This window comes from Ipomoea nil, unplaced genomic scaffold, assembly GCF_001879475.1.
Source record: "Ipomoea nil cultivar Tokyo-kokei standard unplaced genomic scaffold, Asagao_1.1 scaffold2791, whole genome shotgun sequence".
Classification (NCBI taxonomy): Eukaryota; Viridiplantae; Streptophyta; class Magnoliopsida; order Solanales; family Convolvulaceae; genus Ipomoea; species Ipomoea nil.
Window position 1 is genome coordinate 909853 of NW_017619219.1, and position 22386 is coordinate 932238.

Genomic DNA, 22386 nt, shown 5'->3' on the forward strand with positions numbered 1-22386 from the left:
TATAAAAAGCATTTTGACTTCTCAATACTTGCCAATATTGATGGGCAAGCAATTGTATGGTTATATAGAGGAGATCAAGAGCTTCTCTTTTCAAACATTTTCAATGTGGGATCAAAATGATCCCACATCATTTACTAAGGGAGCCACCTTTGTCTTCTTCTTATTTTTTTTTTTTTTTTAATGTTATTTTGTATATAGTTTTGTTTGGATTATTATTATTATTATTATTATTATTATTATTATTATTATCATTATTATTATTGTTGTTGTTATTGTTATTATTTTAATTTTATTTTATACTTGAACAATTATATTTTTATTATACTTGAACAATAATATTATAGTATAGAATATAATACCATATATAATATTACCAATTAATAAATTTTATTTAATTTCCATTTGACATTTACTTACCAAATAAGTTTTGAATCTCTATATTCATAATTACATAACTATATGTTCATAATTATGCTCACAACACTATGTTCATAATTATAGAACTATATGTTCATAATTGTTGAACAATATATTCATTATTTTGAACAATTTTAAAATCATGTCTACCTTGCAAGGTGGACACAATTCCACAGCATAATTTATCAGGTTAATAGTACCAAAAAAAAAAAAAAAAAATTTGGACTTCTCAATACTTGCCCACATTGATGGGCAACCAATTATGTTTGTAAAAAGAGCATTGCTCCTTTTATATAGAGGAGTTCAAGAGCTCATTTTCTAAACATTTTCAATGTGGGATCAAATGATCCAACATCATTTACAAAGGGGAGTTCGTGGCACCCTTTTGTCTTCTTATTTATTTTAGTTTTAACTTTATTTTGTATATATCATTTTGTTTGGATTACTATTATTATTATTATTATTATTATTATTATTATATTATTATTATTATATTATTATTATTATTATTATTATTATTATTATTATTATTATTATTATTATTTATTTGATTATTGATAAATTCGCCAAAATTTTGACAAATTCGTCATTTTAACATTTTAACTTTAATCAAAACTCCAAAAAAAATTATATAGTAACTCAGTAATTTGCTCCAAATGGCTAAAAACTAATACAACACATACATTTTGTGTTAATCATTCACAACCGCCATTAATAATAAATGAATACAAACTAAAATAAGAAGACAAAGTTGAGGCTTCTTAAATAAGAACCTTTTGACATCTCAATACTTGCCCACATTGATGGGCAAGAAATTATGTTTGTAAGGGGATCATTGCTCCTCTTATAAGAGGAGCTCTCTCTTTTCAAACATTTTCAATGTGGGATAAAAATGATCTCAAAATCATTTACAAAGGGAGCCCGTGACTCCCCTTTGTCTTTTTTTTTTCTTTATTTAATTTTAATTTTAATTTTATTTTGTATATAGTTTTGTTTGGATTATTATTGTTGTTGTTATTGTTATTTGATTATTTGGCAAATTCGTCAGAATTTTAAGAAATTCGTCTGTTTAACATTTTATATTTTATCAAACAATTTGCTCGAAACTGCTAAAAACTAAAACAACACATATACATTTTTGGTTAATCTTTCCCAAACCCCCTAATAAATTACAAAAAAATTAAAAAAAAAATAAAGAATCCATTAAGATAATTTTTTTTTTTTTTTAAATAAGAGCCATTTGAAACGTTGGATTTTAATAGGTTGTATGTTCATAAATACTGATCTATAAGTTCATTATTATAAAGTTATATATTCAAAATTTTTGAACTTCATATTCATAATTATTGAACTCTATATTAATAATTACAGAACTCTATGTTCATAGTTATTATTGAATTATATGTTCATTATATGTTCATAATTATAAAGATATATATTCATAATTTTTGAACTTCATATTCACAATTATTGAATCTCTATATTCATAATTAGATAACTATGTGTTCATAATTATGTTCACAACACTATGTTCATAATTTTTGAACTATATATTGATTATTATATTCATTCATAATTATGAACTATTTTTGAACCATGTCTACCTTGCAAGGTGGACACAGTTTCACAACATAATTTGTCGGGTCAATAGTAGTACTATAAAAAGACTTTGGACTTCTCAATACTTGCTCACATTGATGGGCAAGCAATTGTATGGTTGTAAGAGGAGCATTGCTCCTCTTATATAGAGGAGATATAGAGCTCCTCTTTCCAAACATTTTCAATGTGGGATCAAAATGATCCCACATCATTTACTAAGGGGAGCCACCTTTGTCTTCTTCTTCTTTTTTTTTTTTTTTTTTTTTTTTTAATTTTAATTTTAATATTATTTTGTATATAGTTTTGTTTGGATTATTATTATTATTATTATATTATTATTATTATTATTATATTATATTATATTATTGTTATTATTATTGTTGTTGTTGTTGTTGTTGTTGTTGTTATTATTTTAATTTTATTATATACTTGAACAATAATATTTTTATTATACTTGAACAATAATATTATCAATTATATTATATTATAGAATATAATACCATATATAATATTACCAATTAATAGATTTTATTTAATTTCCATTTGACATTTACTTACCAAATAAGTTTTACTACAAAAGTTTTGGGGGGAAAATTTGTTAGGAGGATTTTACTTTTATATATATATATATAGATATATAGATATATAGATAGATATAGATATAGATTACACCAAATTATATTCATCTTCAATCTATTTATATCAAATTTTATTCTTAAACTAAAATAATTTTTATTCTCATAAATTAAAATTTTATTTTTAATATTTTAACATAAAATATAATTACGGAGTATAAAACAAATAATATTTTTATTCCACAATATAATATATATTATATTTAATTTTGAAAATTATCATTAATTCCCACATTCCCACATATATAATAATAGATGTGACACAGCTCCAAAAAAAACAAAAACATATGTATAGATGTAGATTCTATCATAAATCCAATAAGGCGTGAGTTGATTAGAAATGAACAACTAAGAATCCATGCAAAGAGAGTTGATCATCAATCATTTGGATGAGGAGTTAACCAATTAGTCAGTTTAACTAATATTTTAATAATTTGGGAGGAAATTGAGATGATCTTGGAGATTACTAAATTTAAGTATGTTTAAATTAATTTCGGATGTACTCATTTTAATTTTGTTGAATTATGTTTTATTTGTTTAATTTTTAATTAATCTATATTCGATATTAGTCTTGTTTTAATTATCTCGATGGATCTAATACCTATTTTGGTCCCTCGACTATTAGATAATGTGTAATTTAGTCTCAACCTACTAAAAGTGTCCAATTTAGTCATCTAACTTGTAAAATTATACCCAATTTGATCTTCCGTTACAATTGTCATTCATCTACCATTATAGAGAGGGACAAAAACGTCATTTTATTTAATAGTCGAAGGACCAAAATGAGTATTAAATATTATTATTATTATTATTATTATTATTATTATTATTATTATTATTATTATTATTATTATTATTATTATTATTATTATTATTTGATATTGGGACAATGTCTCCTGCCACCATATTACTTCCTACTAAAGCCTGTATGTCTGTCCTTAAATGTGGTGTGCGTTAATGGACTAAAAACCTAATGAAATTTCAATTTCTTTTCTTTTAATTAAATAAACATATATGATTAGAGTGTACTAATTAGTATCCTCTTGAATCTAACCTTATAATTGTTATTTGCTGCCCAGAGATGGTATAGCTATTACTGCATCATATGATGTATTCTAAGATTTTTTTCATTTTTAATTTGTTTAATGTGGTCTTTTTTCTTGGAAAATGATTTTCACAAAACATTCTTTAGGCTTATATCGATCAATCCACTATCAAGATGTCTTCTCTCTAATTTTTTTTTTTTTTTTTTTATTTTGGTGATGAGAAAAATTCGCAATCATTATTTTATATGTGCACAAAAATCGAGACAATGCTGACAAAAATCAAACTCTGTGATGATCTTCAAATAATGGTTCACTCACTTGACCACTCTTTAGTCCTTTCGGAGCATAATGATATCTTTTGATGATTTGATTTGCAGTGAAATTATTGTACTCTTGGATGGATTTGGATTGTTTGAAAGAAATCTTTTGAAAGTAATTAAGATCCACATGCTTGTCTTGATTAGGGGTGTGCAAATTTCAACAAATTTTTGATTAACTGGCCGAACCGAAAAAGTTCGGTTAACCTTTTTTAACCGAACTTTTTCGGTTCGATTAATGGTTAAAGGTTTTTTGAAAATTTCGGTAAATGATTAATTCGATTCGAAATTGTCGGATAACCAAAATTTATATATATATATATATATATATATATATATATATATATATATATATATATATATATATATATATATATATATAGAGAGAGAGAGAGAGAGAGAGAGAGATGATCATATGAGGTCATGTTCCCACATGAGGTCTGTGGTCAAAATCTGGCCTTTGATTGTGGGTTGATCTATGGTTGTTGTTTTTTCGGATATTATTTTGTCTTTTTTTTTTTTCTTTTGCCGCGTGACTGTGTAAGGTCTTTTTTGTCTTTATTTTTTCTTTCCTATTTATTGGGTGTGTTTGTCGGCTGAGTTGCTCGTTTTTAGGAGTATTATACATGGTAAATTAAGATTTTGATCGTTTATATTCTGATGCAGCGCTCCACTGTTGGTGATAATGAACCAAAAATCCATTTAATATCGTAAAATAATATTTATATATACACACACGAAGTATATAAAATATTATTTGATATATTATATCCGAAATATATATATATATATACACACAAATATATATATATATATATATATATATATATATATATATATATATATATATATATATATATATATATATATATATATATATATATATATATAAATCAGACCACCATGGTTATATGCATGAGTATCTACGGAAAAGATATACGCATATCAACCAAATGGAATTTATAATACACAGATTATAATTCCAACCAAACTAAAACATAAAAGGAGGATTTTTGCTTAGAAGCATAATCCAAAACCGAAAGAAGGAAAGATTGGCTCGTGTTTGGGTAAGGTTTTTAGCGTGAGTCAAGAGACCACTCTTTCCTTAAAACCTTATTTGCCACCTCCCAAAAGTGCTAGGAGCGCCGTGGCCTAGGTTTCCCAGGATAAAACGCGCTACGGTTCTACGTTCGAACACCCAAACGAACGAACCCGGCGAACTAGAGCAAAGCCTTGAACACAGTTCGGCTTAAGAAAGGAGTAGAAGCAGAGTTTTGAGGAGAGAAAACACTTCCTGTGTTGTGTGTTTTTGTCACTATGTGCTCGTCAAAAATCTGCTCCCTCTACCCCTTCTTATATAGGGATCAAAGAATGACTAGCATTCATCATGGCATTTAAATTGATTTTAAAACCAATTTTGTAACTCTTGAAACAACATGGCCATTATCCAAGATTTAAATTCAGATATTAAAAATTGGAATTAATAGAGAATTTAATTCTGTAACGGTTGAATTTAATCTCACAATGGTCTAAAAGCAGAAGGCAAAAAGCCTGTTGCTGGTTCGGCTCCCAAGGCCGAACCCATGTTGCTCCATGTTTCGGCCACAGCCGAAACTATGAAACATCAAATGTACAAATGTTTCACTTTCGTGACCACACGAAACAGTGAAACAAATGTTTCACTTTCGTGGTGGCCACATGAAACAGTGAAACCATTTCACTTCGTGGTGGCTTGAGTTGGAAAATGAGATCGAGACTCCGCACACGAGATTATTAGGCTTAACCCAAGCCTTTTCGATCTCATTCTGGGATTTGATTTGCACCCCCCTTCCCGCGCGCGAGAGAGAGTCTCTATACTATACAATTCAATAAGCTTAAAAAGAGCTCTTGTATAAATAGTGGGGCAAATCCTCTTCCCAAACCAATGTGGGACAAAAGCTCACTTTTCCCTTCGTTTTCCAACTCAAATGGGTCTACTTTGAGAATCAATATCTCATTCACCCATTATCCGTTTTGTGCGTACAATATCTCAATCTCTTCGTCTCACTACGAAGAACCTGAATCCACTTTGACCCGACCCAAATCGGAAGTGGACCCCACTGATAATTGTATCACAAAATAGCCACTTAAAATGCCATTTTAATGCTATTTTTCCAACATCCACTTTATACACTTTCTAGTTTTTGTGGTTTTTCTTTGCATTGTTTCATAGTTTGCAGTCCTTATTCATTTTTTTCGACATTCTCTGTGCGAAGGCTTATGGATTCTCCAAGTTGGTGTTTTCGTTTGTTTCTAGTATATTTTTATTGAGCATCTATTGGTATTTGGTTTGTGTATAAGTATGTGTTCATTTGTATGACATGCGTTTTAGGTGTTGTGGTGTGATGTTGTTTATGGGGTTTTAATTTTTATATTTCAGTCGTGGTTCTTGGATTAGTGATTGTTTATTTGGTTTGGTTTTATGTCGTAGTTGTAATTGTGATTTTCGTTTTTGGTTTGACAACATGGCATGTGTGTGCTGGGTTTTTGTTCGCTGATAGGTTATTATGTTGGTAGTTTTGTGCATTTCGGTGTACATGGTATTTGTATTTTATATTGTTTTTGAAGGTTTTTGTTTTGGAGGGGGTAGGTGGTTACTTCGTAAAGTGCATGTTTTGTTATTTGATATGTGCAAGCAGTTTGTTTTTATTTGGAATGTTGTGCATGTCGATTTTAATTGACTGGTTTTGTCTTTGTGTGTGTATTTCTGTTTGATGTTTGTGCAGTACGTTCGGAATCGCTGCAAGGGTGTGTTATTGACGTGTCCCCCGATGGAACTAAGTTTTGGACGCCTTCGTGTGATGAGACGGTTAGGCCTTTTGAGGGGCAGACTTTTCCTTCTCTCGCTCACGGTATTGATTTTTATCGTCAGTATGCGTCTCTCGTTGGTTTTGATGTACGTTGTAGTTCAGTGCGTAAGAATAGGGAGGGTGTTGTTGTGAAAGACTTGTTGGTTTGTTCGTGTGAGGGGTTCAAGCAGGGGGTGCAGGACCCAGTTGTTGTGGATGTTGCGTTGGATCAAGCACCCGTGGCTCCGAAGCGCCAGCGTGTTTCAAATAGGGTGGGTTGTAGAGCGAGGTTGGTATTGAATATGGTTGACGATGGGGTTTTTGTGGTTCATTTCATGGGTTCAACGAGGTGTTTTGCCATAGCCCGGGTCTCGAATTTTGGAAACCGTGCCTCCTCTTCAGGTAGTAGTTCGTATTCTGAGCACTCATTTTCATTCTGTCTTTGCGGTTGCCGGTCTGCTTTTGGTGGGCTTACGAAGTCTTCATCAAGTTTGGGATCGCTCACAACACTTGGCTGCACCTTTGCTATTTTTGCCTTCTTCCCTGCACAAATATTCACCAAAAGGAACAAACACAAATGGCATAGCTCAGTATGTAACAAATGCCACATGCCATCGTTTTAGAATACATATGGACCGGCTGTAGCTTGCTCGGTGACACATGCACACCAATAACAAGCTCAGACAGATGCACATAAATTATTCATTTACTACGCACAAACATGTACACCAATATATGCATTCATTTGTTATCCCTTACATGCACAGTTAAACACATTTACTTTCATACACAATTCTGCCTCCTTCTTCATTGCATATATTTAATATCTTTCATAACATTTCATACATTATTTAAATCTGGTTGCAGGTAAGGGGTCCCATTTATTATCCTTTTTAATTGCTTTCTATGGTGCAGGTAGGGTGTCCCATTTATTCTCTTTTTTAAAATTCCTTTCTAAGTGAAGACACTTCGAAAAAGACAAACTTTGGTCAATCTTTAATTGTCCTATACCCTAACTGTTTCTTTCCCCATCTGCTGCATTGTGGTCCCCTAATTCACTTTTTCCTAAATTTGCAGCCAATCATGTATTCATGCAATGTGTTCTTTATTCCCTTTTCTGCACAACATTGTCCATTCCTATAATTGTCTAAATTGCACGTATGCACACAGTTACAAAATCAGGCAGAATAATAACAAAAACAGGCAGAATAACATCATCCATTCCTCTCATTATCTAATCTATACACTGCATAAGTTTTATACACCCCTTCCATCACAGTTTCAAAACCAGCCAAAATTCTATGCACACCAAACAAAAAACAAGGCGTTTTTATTTGTGCATTATAGCATACCAACACCGTGCTTCTTCAGCAACGGGTAACTAAACAGCCATGTTTTTCCACTGTTGTTAATCTTTACTAAAAAAAAAGAAAAAAAAAACACACACAGACACAATCTGAACAACCATCATCTGAACAACCATCATCTATCACTGCATACAGAGGCTCTCCCCGGAAACAACCCACTACTACCCCCCCTATTTATGTTAACTTCTCCCCAACCTCGCCGGTAATTCGGATTCCAGCTGAATCGCCGCCTTCAACAACTACAGGCACTCTGTTTTTTTCCCCCAAATCAAACCCACCATTTTCCAGTTCTTTAACCCATCATCAACTAACACATACATGCAATTGCATTTTGCACTCAATCGCTCATAAAAAATCAGAGTGATTATTTAAAAAAAAAAAACAAAACAAAACAAAAAACCCTTACGTAGTCTGCTCGTTGCATCGATCGACGCACACCGAGTGCTCCGCCTTGGTGTTCTGTCCGCCATTGATTCCGGTGTTGAAGTCGCCGGTCGGAGTTCGTCTTTGGTGCTGTCGTTTCGTCTGCTCCAAGTGTCTCCAATGTGCAAAACCGACAACCTCCTTACTATTAGCACGTTTAAACCGTACGCGTTAAGACCCGTAAATCAAGGGCTTTCCTTCCTAGTCTTGCACAATTAACACTCTAATTACTTTTTTACCCCCAACTTAATTACACATTAAGTTATTACGCAGGGTTAGGGGCGTTTGAATTCCATCCAGGCATCATCTTTGGGCCGTTAGATCGTCTCATCTGATGGTGGGATTTTATCCTCAAACCTCACCTAACACATAAACCTCACTAGAACCTCACCATATATATATATATATATATATATATATATAATCTAATATGTAAAATCTCTATAAATTTGTAATGTTTTTATGGTATTGTTTGTGTATATTTTCTTATGGTTTATTATTCTATGTATTATTTTAATTAGATTATTATTATATGTATTATTTTTAGGATTTAAAACTTTAGCTTAAAAAACCGGTTAATCAACCGATTTACCTAAAAAAAGAAAAAAAAACTTCTGTTCGGTTAATTCGGTAATTCAAAATTCGGTTTAGTTAATGGTTAAAGTTTTAAAAACTTTGGTTAATATGGTTCGGTTAACCGATTACACACCTCTAGTCTTGATATACAAAACTAAACTATGAGCAACCCCATCTATGATTTTTTGTTGAACTTTTGTGGGGTCCAATTAGGGATGGCAATGGGGCGGGTGGGTGCGGGGGATATATCCCCGCCCCCGCCCCCGCACCCGCATTCCCAACCCACTCCCCGCACCCGCACCCGCATCCACGCGGGTAATGAAATTTCAACCCCATACCCGCCCCCGCAGGAATTTTGTGGGTGCGGGTAATACTCAACCCGCAATTCTAATTATTAATATTACACTTAAATTATTTCCAAAAAAAATATTACACTTAAATCTAATAAAAATTTTATACTACAATTCTAATTATCACATGGATTTTTTATAGCTTTGAACATAACTCTAAAATTTAATAAGAGTCAATGAAGTTAATCATTAATTGGAACTAAAATTGTGTAGGTAGTATAAATTGAATTAAGTTTTTACTCATTATATTATTTAGGGGTGTGCAAACCCGACAAAACCGCCCGGTCAACCCGATCCGATCGGGTAAACCAGCCCTTCCAGACCAAATCGGCACTCGAATTCATTAAACCGAACCAAGCCAGCCATTTTAGCGGTTTAATGAATTCGGTTAGGGTCTTGTGTTTGCCCACCCGAACCTTTCGACTACCCGATGAAACCTAGGGTTAGATGTGGTATGTAGTAAACGGCGTTGTGTCCATAGTTTATATATATGAGTGTTTGTACGCTGCGCAGCCTTAACCCTTCAGTCTTCACTCTCTCATAGTCTCATTCTTTGATTTCTCTCTCGACTCTCAAGTCTCAACCTAGGGTTTTTCTGTTATCCCGTTCTATGAGTTCTCTCAATCTTTGAGAGTTTGAGACTCAGAATCTCCGATTCTCCGGTAGAAACCTTTTCTCTGATAGTCTGATTCTCTATTTCTGTCTTGAGTTCTATGAGTATGTGTCTATGAGACTGTGACTTTGTCTTTGAGTTCTCTCAATCTCTGAGATTCTGATAGTTCGGTGGAAGCCCTTTCTCTGATTCTCTCTTCGATATTCTCTGGGGACTCAGCTGTTTTGGTGTTATCTTTGAGTCAGTGAGTCGGTTGACTCTTGAGTCTTGAGTTTTAACTCTGTGTGAGTCTGTGGTGGAAGCTTGAACCTTTGTTCAGTTGTTGACTAACTCACTTGTGGACGGTTGGACGTTGCTTGAAAGCCCTTGTTCTCCTGAGAAATTCTATGAGAAAAGAAGTAAATCTCCAACCCTAGTTATTTTATTTTATTGATTTATTCAGTATAATGTGAATTATGTGATATAATATGAGATGCTGGGTTGTGATTCTTGTGATAATGTGATATATTATGAATATTTGAAAATGTTATTGTGATTTGTGAGTGGAAGCACAGTCCTACTGAAAATAGTATTTATTTACTTGCATTAGTTGTATACTCTGTGACTCTATGAGTATGTGAAAATGTGAAATACAGTCCTACTGAAAAATGAAAATATGATCTCTGTTGTCTTTCTTGTTTATGGATTGAGGACCCTTAAATATTATGATATATATTGCCTCTGAAATGTGGAAACTAATTGTGTCATTTGTTTGAATACATGATAAGTGCCTAACTGCCTATGTGTTGTACTGTTGTCCATATGATGAGCATTCAGAGATGAGAGACCTTTTGTTGTCTTTGATAGTTCAAATGTTTGATGAATGCCTGATGGAAATATGGAATTGTGTTGCACTTCTTAGTGCTACACAGTTAAGTGTTAAATGTTAATATGTTATATGTGTATCACTACACTTCTGAGATTGTGTATTATGATTTCCCATCTCCTACTATGTGTACTGATAATGTTCCACAGTTTATAGATGGACAATATTAGTATGCCTAGTACTGGTTGTGAACCTACCAATTCTTCTGCTCAAGGAGCAACAGCAGTGGAAGCCCAAACTGTTGACACAATTACTCAACAGACTGTGCTCCCTAGTGCTTAGTTCCTGCAAAGAAAGGGAAAGCGGTTGAAGCCAGATCAAGAGTTTGGGATCATTTTCAAAAGACTTCTAATAGTAATGGTGTTACTATAAAAGCAAAGTGTATCTATTGTGCAAAGTTGTATCAATGTCAATCAAAAAAACATTGTACTACATCTTTAAGGAACCACATGGTTAGCTGTATGAAAAACCCTCACTCTAAAGATACTAGGCAGTCCCTTCTAACATTTCGAGCTGTTGCGACTAGTGATGCATCTGAACCAACTATGGGAGAGTTGGGCACATGGGTATTTAATCAGGAAACCATTAGGAGAGCCTTGGTAGAAATGATTATCATAGATGAACTTCTCTTTATATTTGTTGAGGGGCAAGGGTTTAGGAGGTTCATTGCAGTGGCTTGTCCTAGGTTTAAAATTTCATCTAGGTGGACAATCAGTAGGGATATCAATGTCATTTATGAAGAAGAAAAATTGAAGTTAAAGTGCTTGTTTAGGGGAAACACTCAAAGAGTCAGTATTACAACTGACTCTTGGACATCTATTCAGAGGATAAACTACATGGTTGTAACTGCACATTTTATAGATGAGGAGTGGAAGCTGTGTGACACCCCGTAAATCTAAACACTAATCGAGGATTGATTGAAGAATTAATCCAAGTTTCCTTGCTAATTCACTTCTAAAAATTCTGAAATTTGATAGTCGATGGACTAGATTTTGACTAGTCACTTAAGTCAAAAGGGTGTACCTTGTGCTTCTTGAGTTGTACCCTTGTTCCCTTGTCTTTCCAACATTAGTAAGGGTAAAAATGTCTTTTCACCTATGAATTGTGATTCAAGCTACCCTAGCAAGACATTCTCATTTCATTCATCCTTTCAACTTAAAACACAAACACTCTAGCCTCTCTCTAAAATAATTTAGCTTCTTCTCCAAGCAAGAAAGTGAACTTTCAAGCCTTGCAAGATTTTCTACTAAGATTCCTACGTTCCCCTTCTTGAGCATAGGAAAGGGTAAGATTCTTAGCTTTTTAATGTTTTTAACCTTCTTTTGGGTGTCTTTAACTAAAGTTAGGATCTTTATTGTGTTTTGGTTTGTGTAAGAAGTTGGTGTGGACGAAGAGCTCTAGGAAAAGGCTTTTAAGGGTGGAAAGAAGAAGTTGTTAGGCTACAAAGGTAACCCATGCTATATAAAACCTATTTTCACTTGATAATAATGATTATTGGCTTCTACTTGTTGTTCTTGTGATGATTTGTGAGATTTGATGCATGATCTTGTGATGATGCATGTTTAGAGCTTGTTTCTAGGTTTCTTGAATGCCATTGCTGGGCTATTTCTTGGGTTCAAGTCATATCATTGTTGCGTGTGAGATTTTGGGTGTTTTGGACTTGAACTTGGCCTTGTTGTTGATTTTCCCCGAAGGGAAATTTTGGTGTTCAGATTGTACCTCGCGAGCGGAACGATGGGTAGAGGCCTACCCGCTGCCCCACCCGCGGGGGTAGCCATAAGGTTGGAACAGGGCATAAGGTTGGAAGTTGAAACTTGAAACTATGACACTGGTGACATGAAGTTGTCACTTGTGAATGTGAAGTCCTTGCTTATGAGCATGCCTTGATGTACTCTACCTTGTGAATGGTAGGTTGCATCCTGAGTGGTATTGTCTATGTTGGTTGTGGTCTTATCCTTGTTGTGAGGTTGATGATCCTCGTTTTTGTTGAGAGTGTGATGGTCTTTGATGTTGACTTCCTTTCCTTGGCTTTGAAATGATATATATTGTATTCCCGTTTCAAATGGTTTTGATTATATCTATCTATATTATGCTATTTAACGCGTATTGATGGGTTACCAGAATTATTCGCTGACCGGGTGTTATCCCTTGATTTTACAGGTTTTGAGGAGATGCCGAGCGCGCTAGATGCGGACGCTAGATAGTATAGATCCCATGCTAGACGTTTATCTTTTGTTGGCTTGTGTGCCTAGATTAGTGGCCTGTGTGCCTAGACTAGTGGCATGTGTGCCTAGACTTGTTATGTTTAATGTTTTTTTATAGTCTTTAGCCTATGCACCCATGGTTTATGGGTGTGGCATAACATCTCTCCGATTTTAATTTAGCTTCCGTTTAATGTTGTCTTGATGATTAGCTGTTTACCTTGAATCTAAGTTTTAAAAAGTTAGTAAAAATCGGGGGTGTTACAAGCTGCATAAAAAAATTATCTCTTTTATCCATGTTACATCACATAAGGGTGTGTATATTGCAAAAGCACTTGAAAGTTGTTTCACAAAGTGGGGGCTGAGGAATGTGTTTACTGTGATAGTAGATAATGCTTCATGAAATGATGTTGCACTTGGTTTTTAAAAAGGAAAGTGTTGTCTTGGGGATCATCTAGTGTGAAGAGTAAGTATCTTCACATGAGATGCATTACTCATATTCTGAACTTGGTGGTACAAGATGGTCTAAAACAATGTGATAGTGCCGTTAAGAAGGTTAGGGGGGTTGTTAGATAAGTCAGAAACTCTCCTTCTAGGTTGAAGAAATTTAGGGATTTGGCAGAGTATAGTGGAATTGAGCAAAAAACATCATTATGTCTTGATGTGCCAACAAGGTGGAATTCCACCTATTTGATGTCACAATCTGCTTTGATATACCAGAAAGTATTTGATGACTATGAATACAGTGATAACTCTTTTAAATCTGATCTGGGTGATTTTATTCCTACTTCTCTAGATTGGGAGTCTGTGAACAACTTGGTTAAGCTGTTGAAATGTTTCTATGAGATGACTATCAGAATTTCAGGGTCCTTATATGTGACAGCTAACACCTTTTTCTCTGAAATATCTGATCTATACTGTATCTTGAATGGAATGGTGGAAGCTGATGGGGCTGTGAAACTAATGGGGGCTAACATGGAAGCAAAATTTAAAAAATATTGGGTTGATATTGACAAAATGAATTATATGATTTTCTTTGCAAACATTTTAGACCCCAGGGACAAGTTAGAATATATGCCAACTCAATTACTTCATATGTATGGTGAGAAAAAAGGAAAAGATTACCTTGAGAAATTGTTGGCTGCTTTGAATGAATTGTATGATGATTATGCTGTGAGTTATAGCCCTACTGTTGTCCCAGCTACTGGTTCTGGTTCTGTAGCATCTGTTACTCCTATTGTTGAGTTTGTTTCTGCCCCTATTGGGAGGCCACAACATCTATTGAAGGCCCAAATTAAGAAACAAAGAATGGAAAGTGGTGGGAGGAAAAAAACTGAGTTGGAATATTATTTGAGTGAGGCAATAACTGAAGATGAAGGTTCATTTGATATACTGAGATGGTGGAAGGTCAATTCTGCAAGGTTTCCTATCCTTTCTAAGATTGCTAGGGATATCTTAGCTATACCTATCTCAATTGTTGCCTCAGAATCTGCCTTTAGTACATTTGGGAAGGTTTTAGATCCTTTTAGGAGTTCTTTAACTCCTAAAATTGTGGAAGCCTTGGTATGTACTCAGGATTGGCTTAGGCTGCCAAATACCCCCATTTCAATTGAAGAAAATCTAGAAGAATTAGAAAGATTTGAGAAAGGTAAAATAATGTATTATTTCAATCATTCAATTTAATTTTTTTTTTCATTGAATTGAATTCTAACAATCTTCTACTTATTTGATTTAATTGTAGAATTTAGTGTTGATGGTGGAAGTGCAGGTGTGAGGACTTGTAGTTCTACACTTCCAAGTATTCTTGTAATTGTCTTCCCCAATCTCTATACTTTATATGATATATTAATATCTTAATCTTGTATTCAACTATTCAACTGACTTTATATTCTGATGTTAAGGCAATGAAACTTGGTGACTTTAAGTTGCTTCCCTTGCTGAGTTTTTGGCCCCTAACCACTGCTCTTAAATACTGTAAAATGGTAATGCTCTATTTACAGTTTAGACTGTAAAGGCTTGGTAGCTTACTAACTTGTAAGAGTAAGTAAAGTTGTTGCATTTTGCAGTTTTGCATTACTATAAATCTGTAATTCTGGTAATGTTATCTTCTGAGTTTTTGATATATTATGGCAAATTGGCAATGGTGAAGCTTCCACCAATGATCTGAAATAAGGATTAAGTTGGTATGTTGCTCAATGTTCAATTGTTCATGGTGATATTGAAGATTTGAAGCAATTTGCCCTTAATCCATACATTGATATGGACAAATATGCTTACTGAGCCAATTTTATAATCTCATTTTCTCATTTGTTAAGTAATTATTATTGACTTATTATTTTTTACTTGTTTAGTTGTTTGTTTCCTTTACTAAATTGCACTAAGTTTTAACAGGAAGAAGAATAGCAGTCTAGAACACTAGGGGTATTACAAATTTACAGTTTAGAGTAGGATCAAGATTCAGGAATCAGGATGACTTTTTGTGATCAGGAATCAGGATGGCTTTTTGTGATCAGGAATCCGGATGGCTTTTGTATGATATCTGTTGATCTGCATGCTGGAAATCTGGAATGGTTTATTGAATTGTGCAAATCTCTATGTGGATTTGTAAATCTGTAATTCTAGTTTTTTGTGAAGTGTAAAGTATAAACTGTAAATCATTCATTTTTGGGGTTTTTAGTTTTTTTGTATGGCGTATTGGCATTAAGGCATTTTGTCTTGTGTACACTAGTTTAGAATTTAGGTTTAGTTTTTAATTGAATTTACTTTAAATTTTTAAAGTTTTATTATTCTTATTTCTATTTTGCTTAATCCGAACAATAGTCGGATATCCGACCAAACCGACCGAATCCGAAAACTTAAAACACCGAATGATTTAATATATAAAAAGCTAAGACCGGTTTTACATTCACCAAACTGAAATCCGAGCGGTTTAGCCAATCCCAACTCCGAACCGAACCGTCCGATGCACACCCCTAATATTATTTGTGTTGTTCTTATTCAATTTTAATTAACAAAAAAAAAAAAACTAAGAAGTTTAATTTATTATGCATTTTAATTATAATATATATATATATATATATATATATATATATATATATATATATATATATATAAACTTATATAATAAATGAATACTAATAACAAAATATATAAGTGCGGGTGCGGGTGCGGGTGCGGGTGCGGGGCGGGGATACCTCCACCCGCACCCATACTCGCGCGGGTATACAAAATTCCCCCATACCCGCACCCATTACCCAAATTGTGCGGGTATTTTAAAACTCGTAGGGCGGGGATGGATGCGAGGAATCCATTAGGTGCGGGTAGAATTGTCATCCCTAGGTCCAATATGAGTTGGAGGATAGAGAAGAAGGAGAAAGAGTGCATTTTGAACTCCTGAGAAATAGTGGTGTTTTGTGGGCCCCAAGAGAGAAAAGAATGGTTGAAAGACTACACATAGTATTTTGTGGTACATTTTAGTTTTTAAAATAATGGAAAGTAATATAGTGACATGAGGCATTGTCCCAATATAATAATAATAATAATAATAATAATAATAATAATAACAATACCCATTGTGGTCGCTCGATTATTAGATAATAATAGTTAATGCCCATTTTAGTCCCTCGACTATTAGATAAAAGGGTGTTTTTGTCCCTCTCTATAACGGTGGATGGATGACAATTGTAACGAATGATCAAATTGGGTATAATTTTACATGTTAGAGGACTAAATTTGGTACTTTTAATAGTATGGGATTAAATTATGCTTACCTAATAGTCGAGGGACCAAAATGGGTATTAACTCATCTGGATGAGATCTTTCAAATGATATAATTTATTTTTAATAATATAAAATTGTTTAAATATTTAACAACATATTTAAATACATACAACCAAATAAAGGATACAAAACGAATTAAAAAAAAAAAAGTAATGGCAGAATAGGAATAAATAATTTACACCAAAAATGGCGTGGATGAACAGTACTATGCCATATTTGGCACAGTATTGTTCACCAATGACAAAAAATTTGTCGTTTTGGTGTGTTCGTTGGAGTCCAAATGCGCCAATTTTTTTTTACCGAAATGGTATTTTTTTCATCTTCTTTGGAGATGCTCTTATAACCAATGTATATACGGTAGCACCAAAGAACATAGCCAATAGACACCGTTTCACAAAGTTAAAGGTGATGGTTGTTAGTTGGTCGGATTGAGTAAGCACAAGGTTTTAACTTTGACTCCTAGTGAAGATATTTATTGTCTCTTTTTTTTTCTGTTTTTTTTTTATTTGAACTAGTTAGCTATGAGTAATTTAAACTCGTCATTTTGATCTTTTGTTAGTTAAGATCACAAGAAGGGTTTCACCAAGGCACACATTTAAATAAACGACTATGTGGTTGGGCCATCGTTACCATCAACCAATGACATTTTCTCATTTTACGTGCTCTTTTAAAAAGATACACTCATCAACCAAGGATTGATTATCTTGAAACCTTTCCCCAGTTGCAAAGATGACTACCATCAGAATACTACTTGAATGTTGTGGTTGTTGCTAAAGGATGGTATTGGCATCAATTAGACATCAACTATGCCTTTCTCCATGGTGACCTTGATGAGGAGGTATATATGAGGTTGCCACCTGGATTTTATAGTGACAAACCCAACATGGTGCGCAGATTGATGAGGTCTCTCTATGGCCTAAAACAAGCAAGCAGACAATGGAACTCTAAGTTGACTACATCTATACTAAATCATGGTTTTCAGTAGCTTGGTGCAGATCCCTCCTTATTTGTCAAAAAGTCGAATGACTCATTCTTGGCTCTTTTGGTTTATGTAGATGATATCATCGTTGCTAGCACCGATCTCTATCTTATTGAGGATGTCAAGTCCTATCTCCACTTAGCCTTTAAGATAAAGGACTTGGGTCATCTGAGGTATTTCTTAGGGGCGTTTGGTTCACAGAATCTTTGAATTACCTCCAAGAAGGTAATGTGAGATTTTGGAAATGTAAGATTACTTATGTGTTTGGTTTGGATTATGGGATATAATATTACCTTGTTTGGTTAACGGTTATATTTTAGGTTAATGGATCAATTTACTATAATGTCATCAATTTTATATATATATATATATATATATATATATATATATATATATATATATATATATATATATATATATATATATATATATATATATATATATATATGAGTTAATACCTAATATAGTCTTCGACTATAGTAATTTTACTCAATTTAGTCTTAAATGACTTTTTGTGCTCAATTTAGTCATCGAGTTTGATGATTTTACACAATTTAGTCATTTGTTAAAAATTATGTTAGTTGACTGTTAGAAATAGGGTCCTAATGGTAATTCTCATCCTTCATCCCATTTGGGATGATCCCTTCTTCTTTCCCTTAATATGATCCACGCAGAAATGTAAATAATTCATTCTTCTTCCCCTTATTTATTTATTTAGAGTTGAAGTTGATTTGGGGATGAAGATCTCCATTTCTGCGTGGAGCTTAATAAGGGGAAGAAGAAGGAATCATCCCAAATGGGATGAAGGATAAGAAATTACCATTAGGACCCTATTTTTAACAGTCAATTAACAGAATTTTTAACAAATGACTAAATTGTGTAAAACCATCAAAGTCGAGGACTAAATTGAGCAAAAAAAGTCATTTAGAACTAAATTGAGTAAAACCACTATAGTCGAGGACTATATTGGGTATTATCTCGTGTATGTGTGTGTGTGTGTGTGTGTGTGTGTGTGTGTGTATTTATGAGTAAATTACCAAAATGGTCCCTCGACTATAGCGGAAGTACCAAATTGATCCTCGACTTATTTTTTGACCGATTAAGTCATCAAGTATTTAATTTATGTTCGATATGGTCCTCCGCCTATTTAGGGGTTAAGTCGCCGTCTCTTTTGAGGGAAAATGGGACTTTCATTCTTCTTCCTAATCAACTCTCTCGTCCTCTCCTACCCTAGCCCTCTCCACCATTTGCCTAATCATATCACAACGTCCCCTGGCTTTCCCACTTTGCAAAACCATTACACTCTAATTCTCAGCCAAAGCCAACTCCAAACCTCCGCTGCCGTCCACCACAGAGGAGAAGAACTCGTTTGCGATGGCTACCGGCTAGCCCTTCATTGGCATAGCTTCGCGGTGAGGATGGCGACCAGTGACCACAGGAAGGTGAGGAGAGATTGACGATGTTTAAGGAGGGGACTGCGACGTAGTTTCCCTTGGACGAGAAACTTCAGTGATGTGGTTGTTGTGGCGAAAAGAGAGAAAAAAGGCGATTTTGACTTCTTGCCAATTTTGACCAGAAATTCCGACGCTGGTGTTACGCGTCAAGGCAATCTGATCCGGTCATCTGCCTTGCCTCTTTGAGGCGGTCATGGGGGTGGGTGGCGCGCCTCCAGAACTGGTGGAGGAGGCCTCTAGAAGTCGCGATCCAGTCTTCGGCGCGGGAGGTTTTTCCGGCGTTTGATTCCTTGCATGGACGATCGGAGGTCATAGATGGGGTTAGAGATGCATCTAGATCAACCCCCGCTGCTCAGATTGTGGATCGGAGTTGGAATAACATGTCGATCTGCCCTAGAAACAGGGTTATGTATGCCGTTTGTACGGTTCTTTTGCCATTGACGGAGGTTGAGTTCACCGCTGTGAGGGCCACTTCGATGTGGAGATCCTCATCAATTTTATTAGCGATTTTCTGCAATTTGTAGAGTATTTTAGTTGCGTTTTCGAGGCGAGTAGAATTCTGAAGCTTCCGTCGTCGCCGCCCCTGATTGCCCAGGTCTAGGCTTCCGCTGTCGCCGTCCCTGATTGCCAATAATAGGTCTTCTCCCATTGCGGTTTTGTCTAGAACCCTCCCCGCGATGTCAACGATACGTACATCCACAACGTTGTCTGCTCTGAGACTGTACTTTCTCACCAACGGACCATACGCGTTGTCGATTATGTGGCCTTCGATTCCCTGGTGCAAAACCCCACCAAAAAACCAAGAGTCTTGTTTTTTTTTTTTCCACAATTCTGTAATAAACTTCTGATAGAATATATATACCCCAGGTCCGAATTCTCTATACGTCTGAGTTCCTGTTTTATAGTCGGGTCGGGGTCAAGCGGTTTGGGTCCCGATCTACAGGTCGAAGTCAAAGATGACGGGTCAAACCTGAGACGGGTTAAACCCGCCACCTCCCTATGCCTATAAAATGGCCTCTAAGCCCTCATAGTGGGGGGGGGGGTCTTCCCCTCTACTCTCTCTCTCTAGAATACACAATGTTCTCCCCTCTCTCTCTATGCAAAATAGAACAAGAACAACATGAATAAATAAATCTCTTTGAGCGAATTTCTCTTTCCTACTTTACATACATGTACATACATCCTACATAGCGGGAATTAGTACTATCCCTTGCCTCAGGACTAGTTGGACGAGGCTCCGACCTACGACCACAATGTCGATAAACTTTAAGTTTCGATTCCATACTGATGAGGACAAGGCTCCGACTTACCGACCGCAATGTCACTTAAAATTTTCGGTTCCATACCGATGAGGACGAGGTTCCGAACTACGACCGCAATGTCGATAAACTTTAAGTTCTGGTCTTGTACCGATGAGGACAAGGCTTCGATTTACGACCGCAAAATCGCTAAACTTTGAGTCCTGATGCCAAACCGATCGTATTACTCCAAGAGTGGGGGGCTGCTGTGCCAAGAAGAGTGATCGGGTTATATAACCCGACCCACCCAAAAGTGGGTAACTGTATCAGCCCGCGCGGTCGGACTTTCCACCCCAACCAAATCCATTCTCTTGATTGATAAGATTGGTCTAAGTCCGGTCAAGTCGGCATTGCCACCACTGACCTAGCCAGCTTGAGATCATATCTCGACTTTAAGCCCTACGAGGTAAGCAATTAAGTCCGCGAGGTTGGACTTTCCGCTCGAAGTAAAACTAATCTTTTGATTGGTAAGGTTTGATCGCTTGATCACGTTTAAAATTCGATCGCTCGATCGGTAGTGTGCAAGCCCTCTATCATATTAGAGGCAATATTCCAAGTCCTACAAATTGGGCCAATCGACCGTCATTGCCTTGAGTATAGTCTGATGCATCGGCATCATGAGATTAGTTGGGTCATTTCCCGATCACAATTAGAGTTGCAAAACAAACTTGGGAAACTATCGTATCTACTCCCTTATGTTGACGATTCTCGCAACTAAGGGAGTGGGGGGCTACACTGGTAGTAGCTCGTTCGCTTCTCGTTCGTTTCGCTAAAGTGTTTCCCGAGTAGACCAACTTAGCTCGTTCGCCAAGGCGCCTCTTGAGTAGACTGACTTTCCCGGTTTCCAAAGAGCATTTTGTAGTGATTAGTGCAATAGTCAAAGCCAGCCAATCGCAATCGGCTAAGAGCGATCTTTCAGTCGAGTGATTTAGATTAGAGTTTGACAGAGCTCAAGCCAGTCATAATCGGTTATCTCGAGTAAGGCGGGGAGAACATTCCCGTATGTGATCCGCACGATCAGTTGAGGTCCCCAAACAGGGAGTAAAATCCAATCCCTCGATTGGTAATACATGATCGCTAGACCGCGTTAAAAGTCCAATCTCCCGATTGGTGCAAGTCGATCCCTAGATCGATGCAATCTGATTTCTTTATCGCGCAAGAGCTCAATTCGTTGGTCATGAGTAAATCCAATCCCGTAATCGGTAAAGTTAGAACTTCCAATCGCAGTTAATCCAACCTCCTAGTCATAGCTAGCACCCCGATCACCATATCGGTAGAATCCGACCCCTCAGGTCGTGCCACCAATCTGATCGCTAGATCAGTAAAATAGATCTCTAGATCATATCGCAGTTAAGTTCGACCTCTTGGTCGTAGCCAGTAGCCCGATCGTTAGATCGGCAAAGCTCGATCTCGCAACTCGTGTTGCATAACCGACCCCTAGGTCGGGCAACCCCTTTTTTTAGTCCACCAGGCTGCGCTTGGAGTTGTGCTCTTTTTCCTTAGCTAAATTTTTTCCCACTGAATTTTTTATTAGCTTAAGGTTTTTTAACGAGGCAACCGACGCATGTCACGGACCGTGTAACCAGATTTTCCAGCCCGAATCCTTCCTCGCTAACTCGTCGTCAGGGCACGGAATGT

General features: G+C 35.5%; 1 protein-coding gene across 1 annotated transcript; it reads left to right on the forward strand.

The window, feature by feature from the left end:
* The first annotated feature begins 13930 nt into the window (after positions 1-13930).
* Positions 13931-15404, forward strand: LOC109157594 (zinc finger BED domain-containing protein RICESLEEPER 2-like). Its single transcript, XM_019305449.1, has 4 exons — positions 13931-14885; positions 14979-15043; positions 15139-15211; positions 15304-15404. The coding sequence occupies exons 1-4, from the start codon at positions 13931-13933 to the stop codon at positions 15402-15404; spliced, it is 1194 nt and encodes a 397-aa protein (XP_019160994.1).
* Positions 15405-22386: the final 6982 nt, after the last annotated feature.

Excerpts from the sequence above, each read along its gene's own strand:
- LOC109157594 (XM_019305449.1), top strand. The coding sequence starts at position 13,931 with ATGTCACAATCTGCTTTGATATACCAGAAAGTATTTGATGACTATGAA. Across the intron at positions 15,044-15,138 it reads CTACACTTCCAAGTATTCTT|GCAATGAAACTTGGTGACTT; the intron begins GTAATTGTCTTC and ends TCTGATGTTAAG. Across the intron at positions 15,212-15,303 it reads AACCACTGCTCTTAAATACT|TTTTGCATTACTATAAATCT; the intron begins GTAAAATGGTAA and ends TGCATTTTGCAG.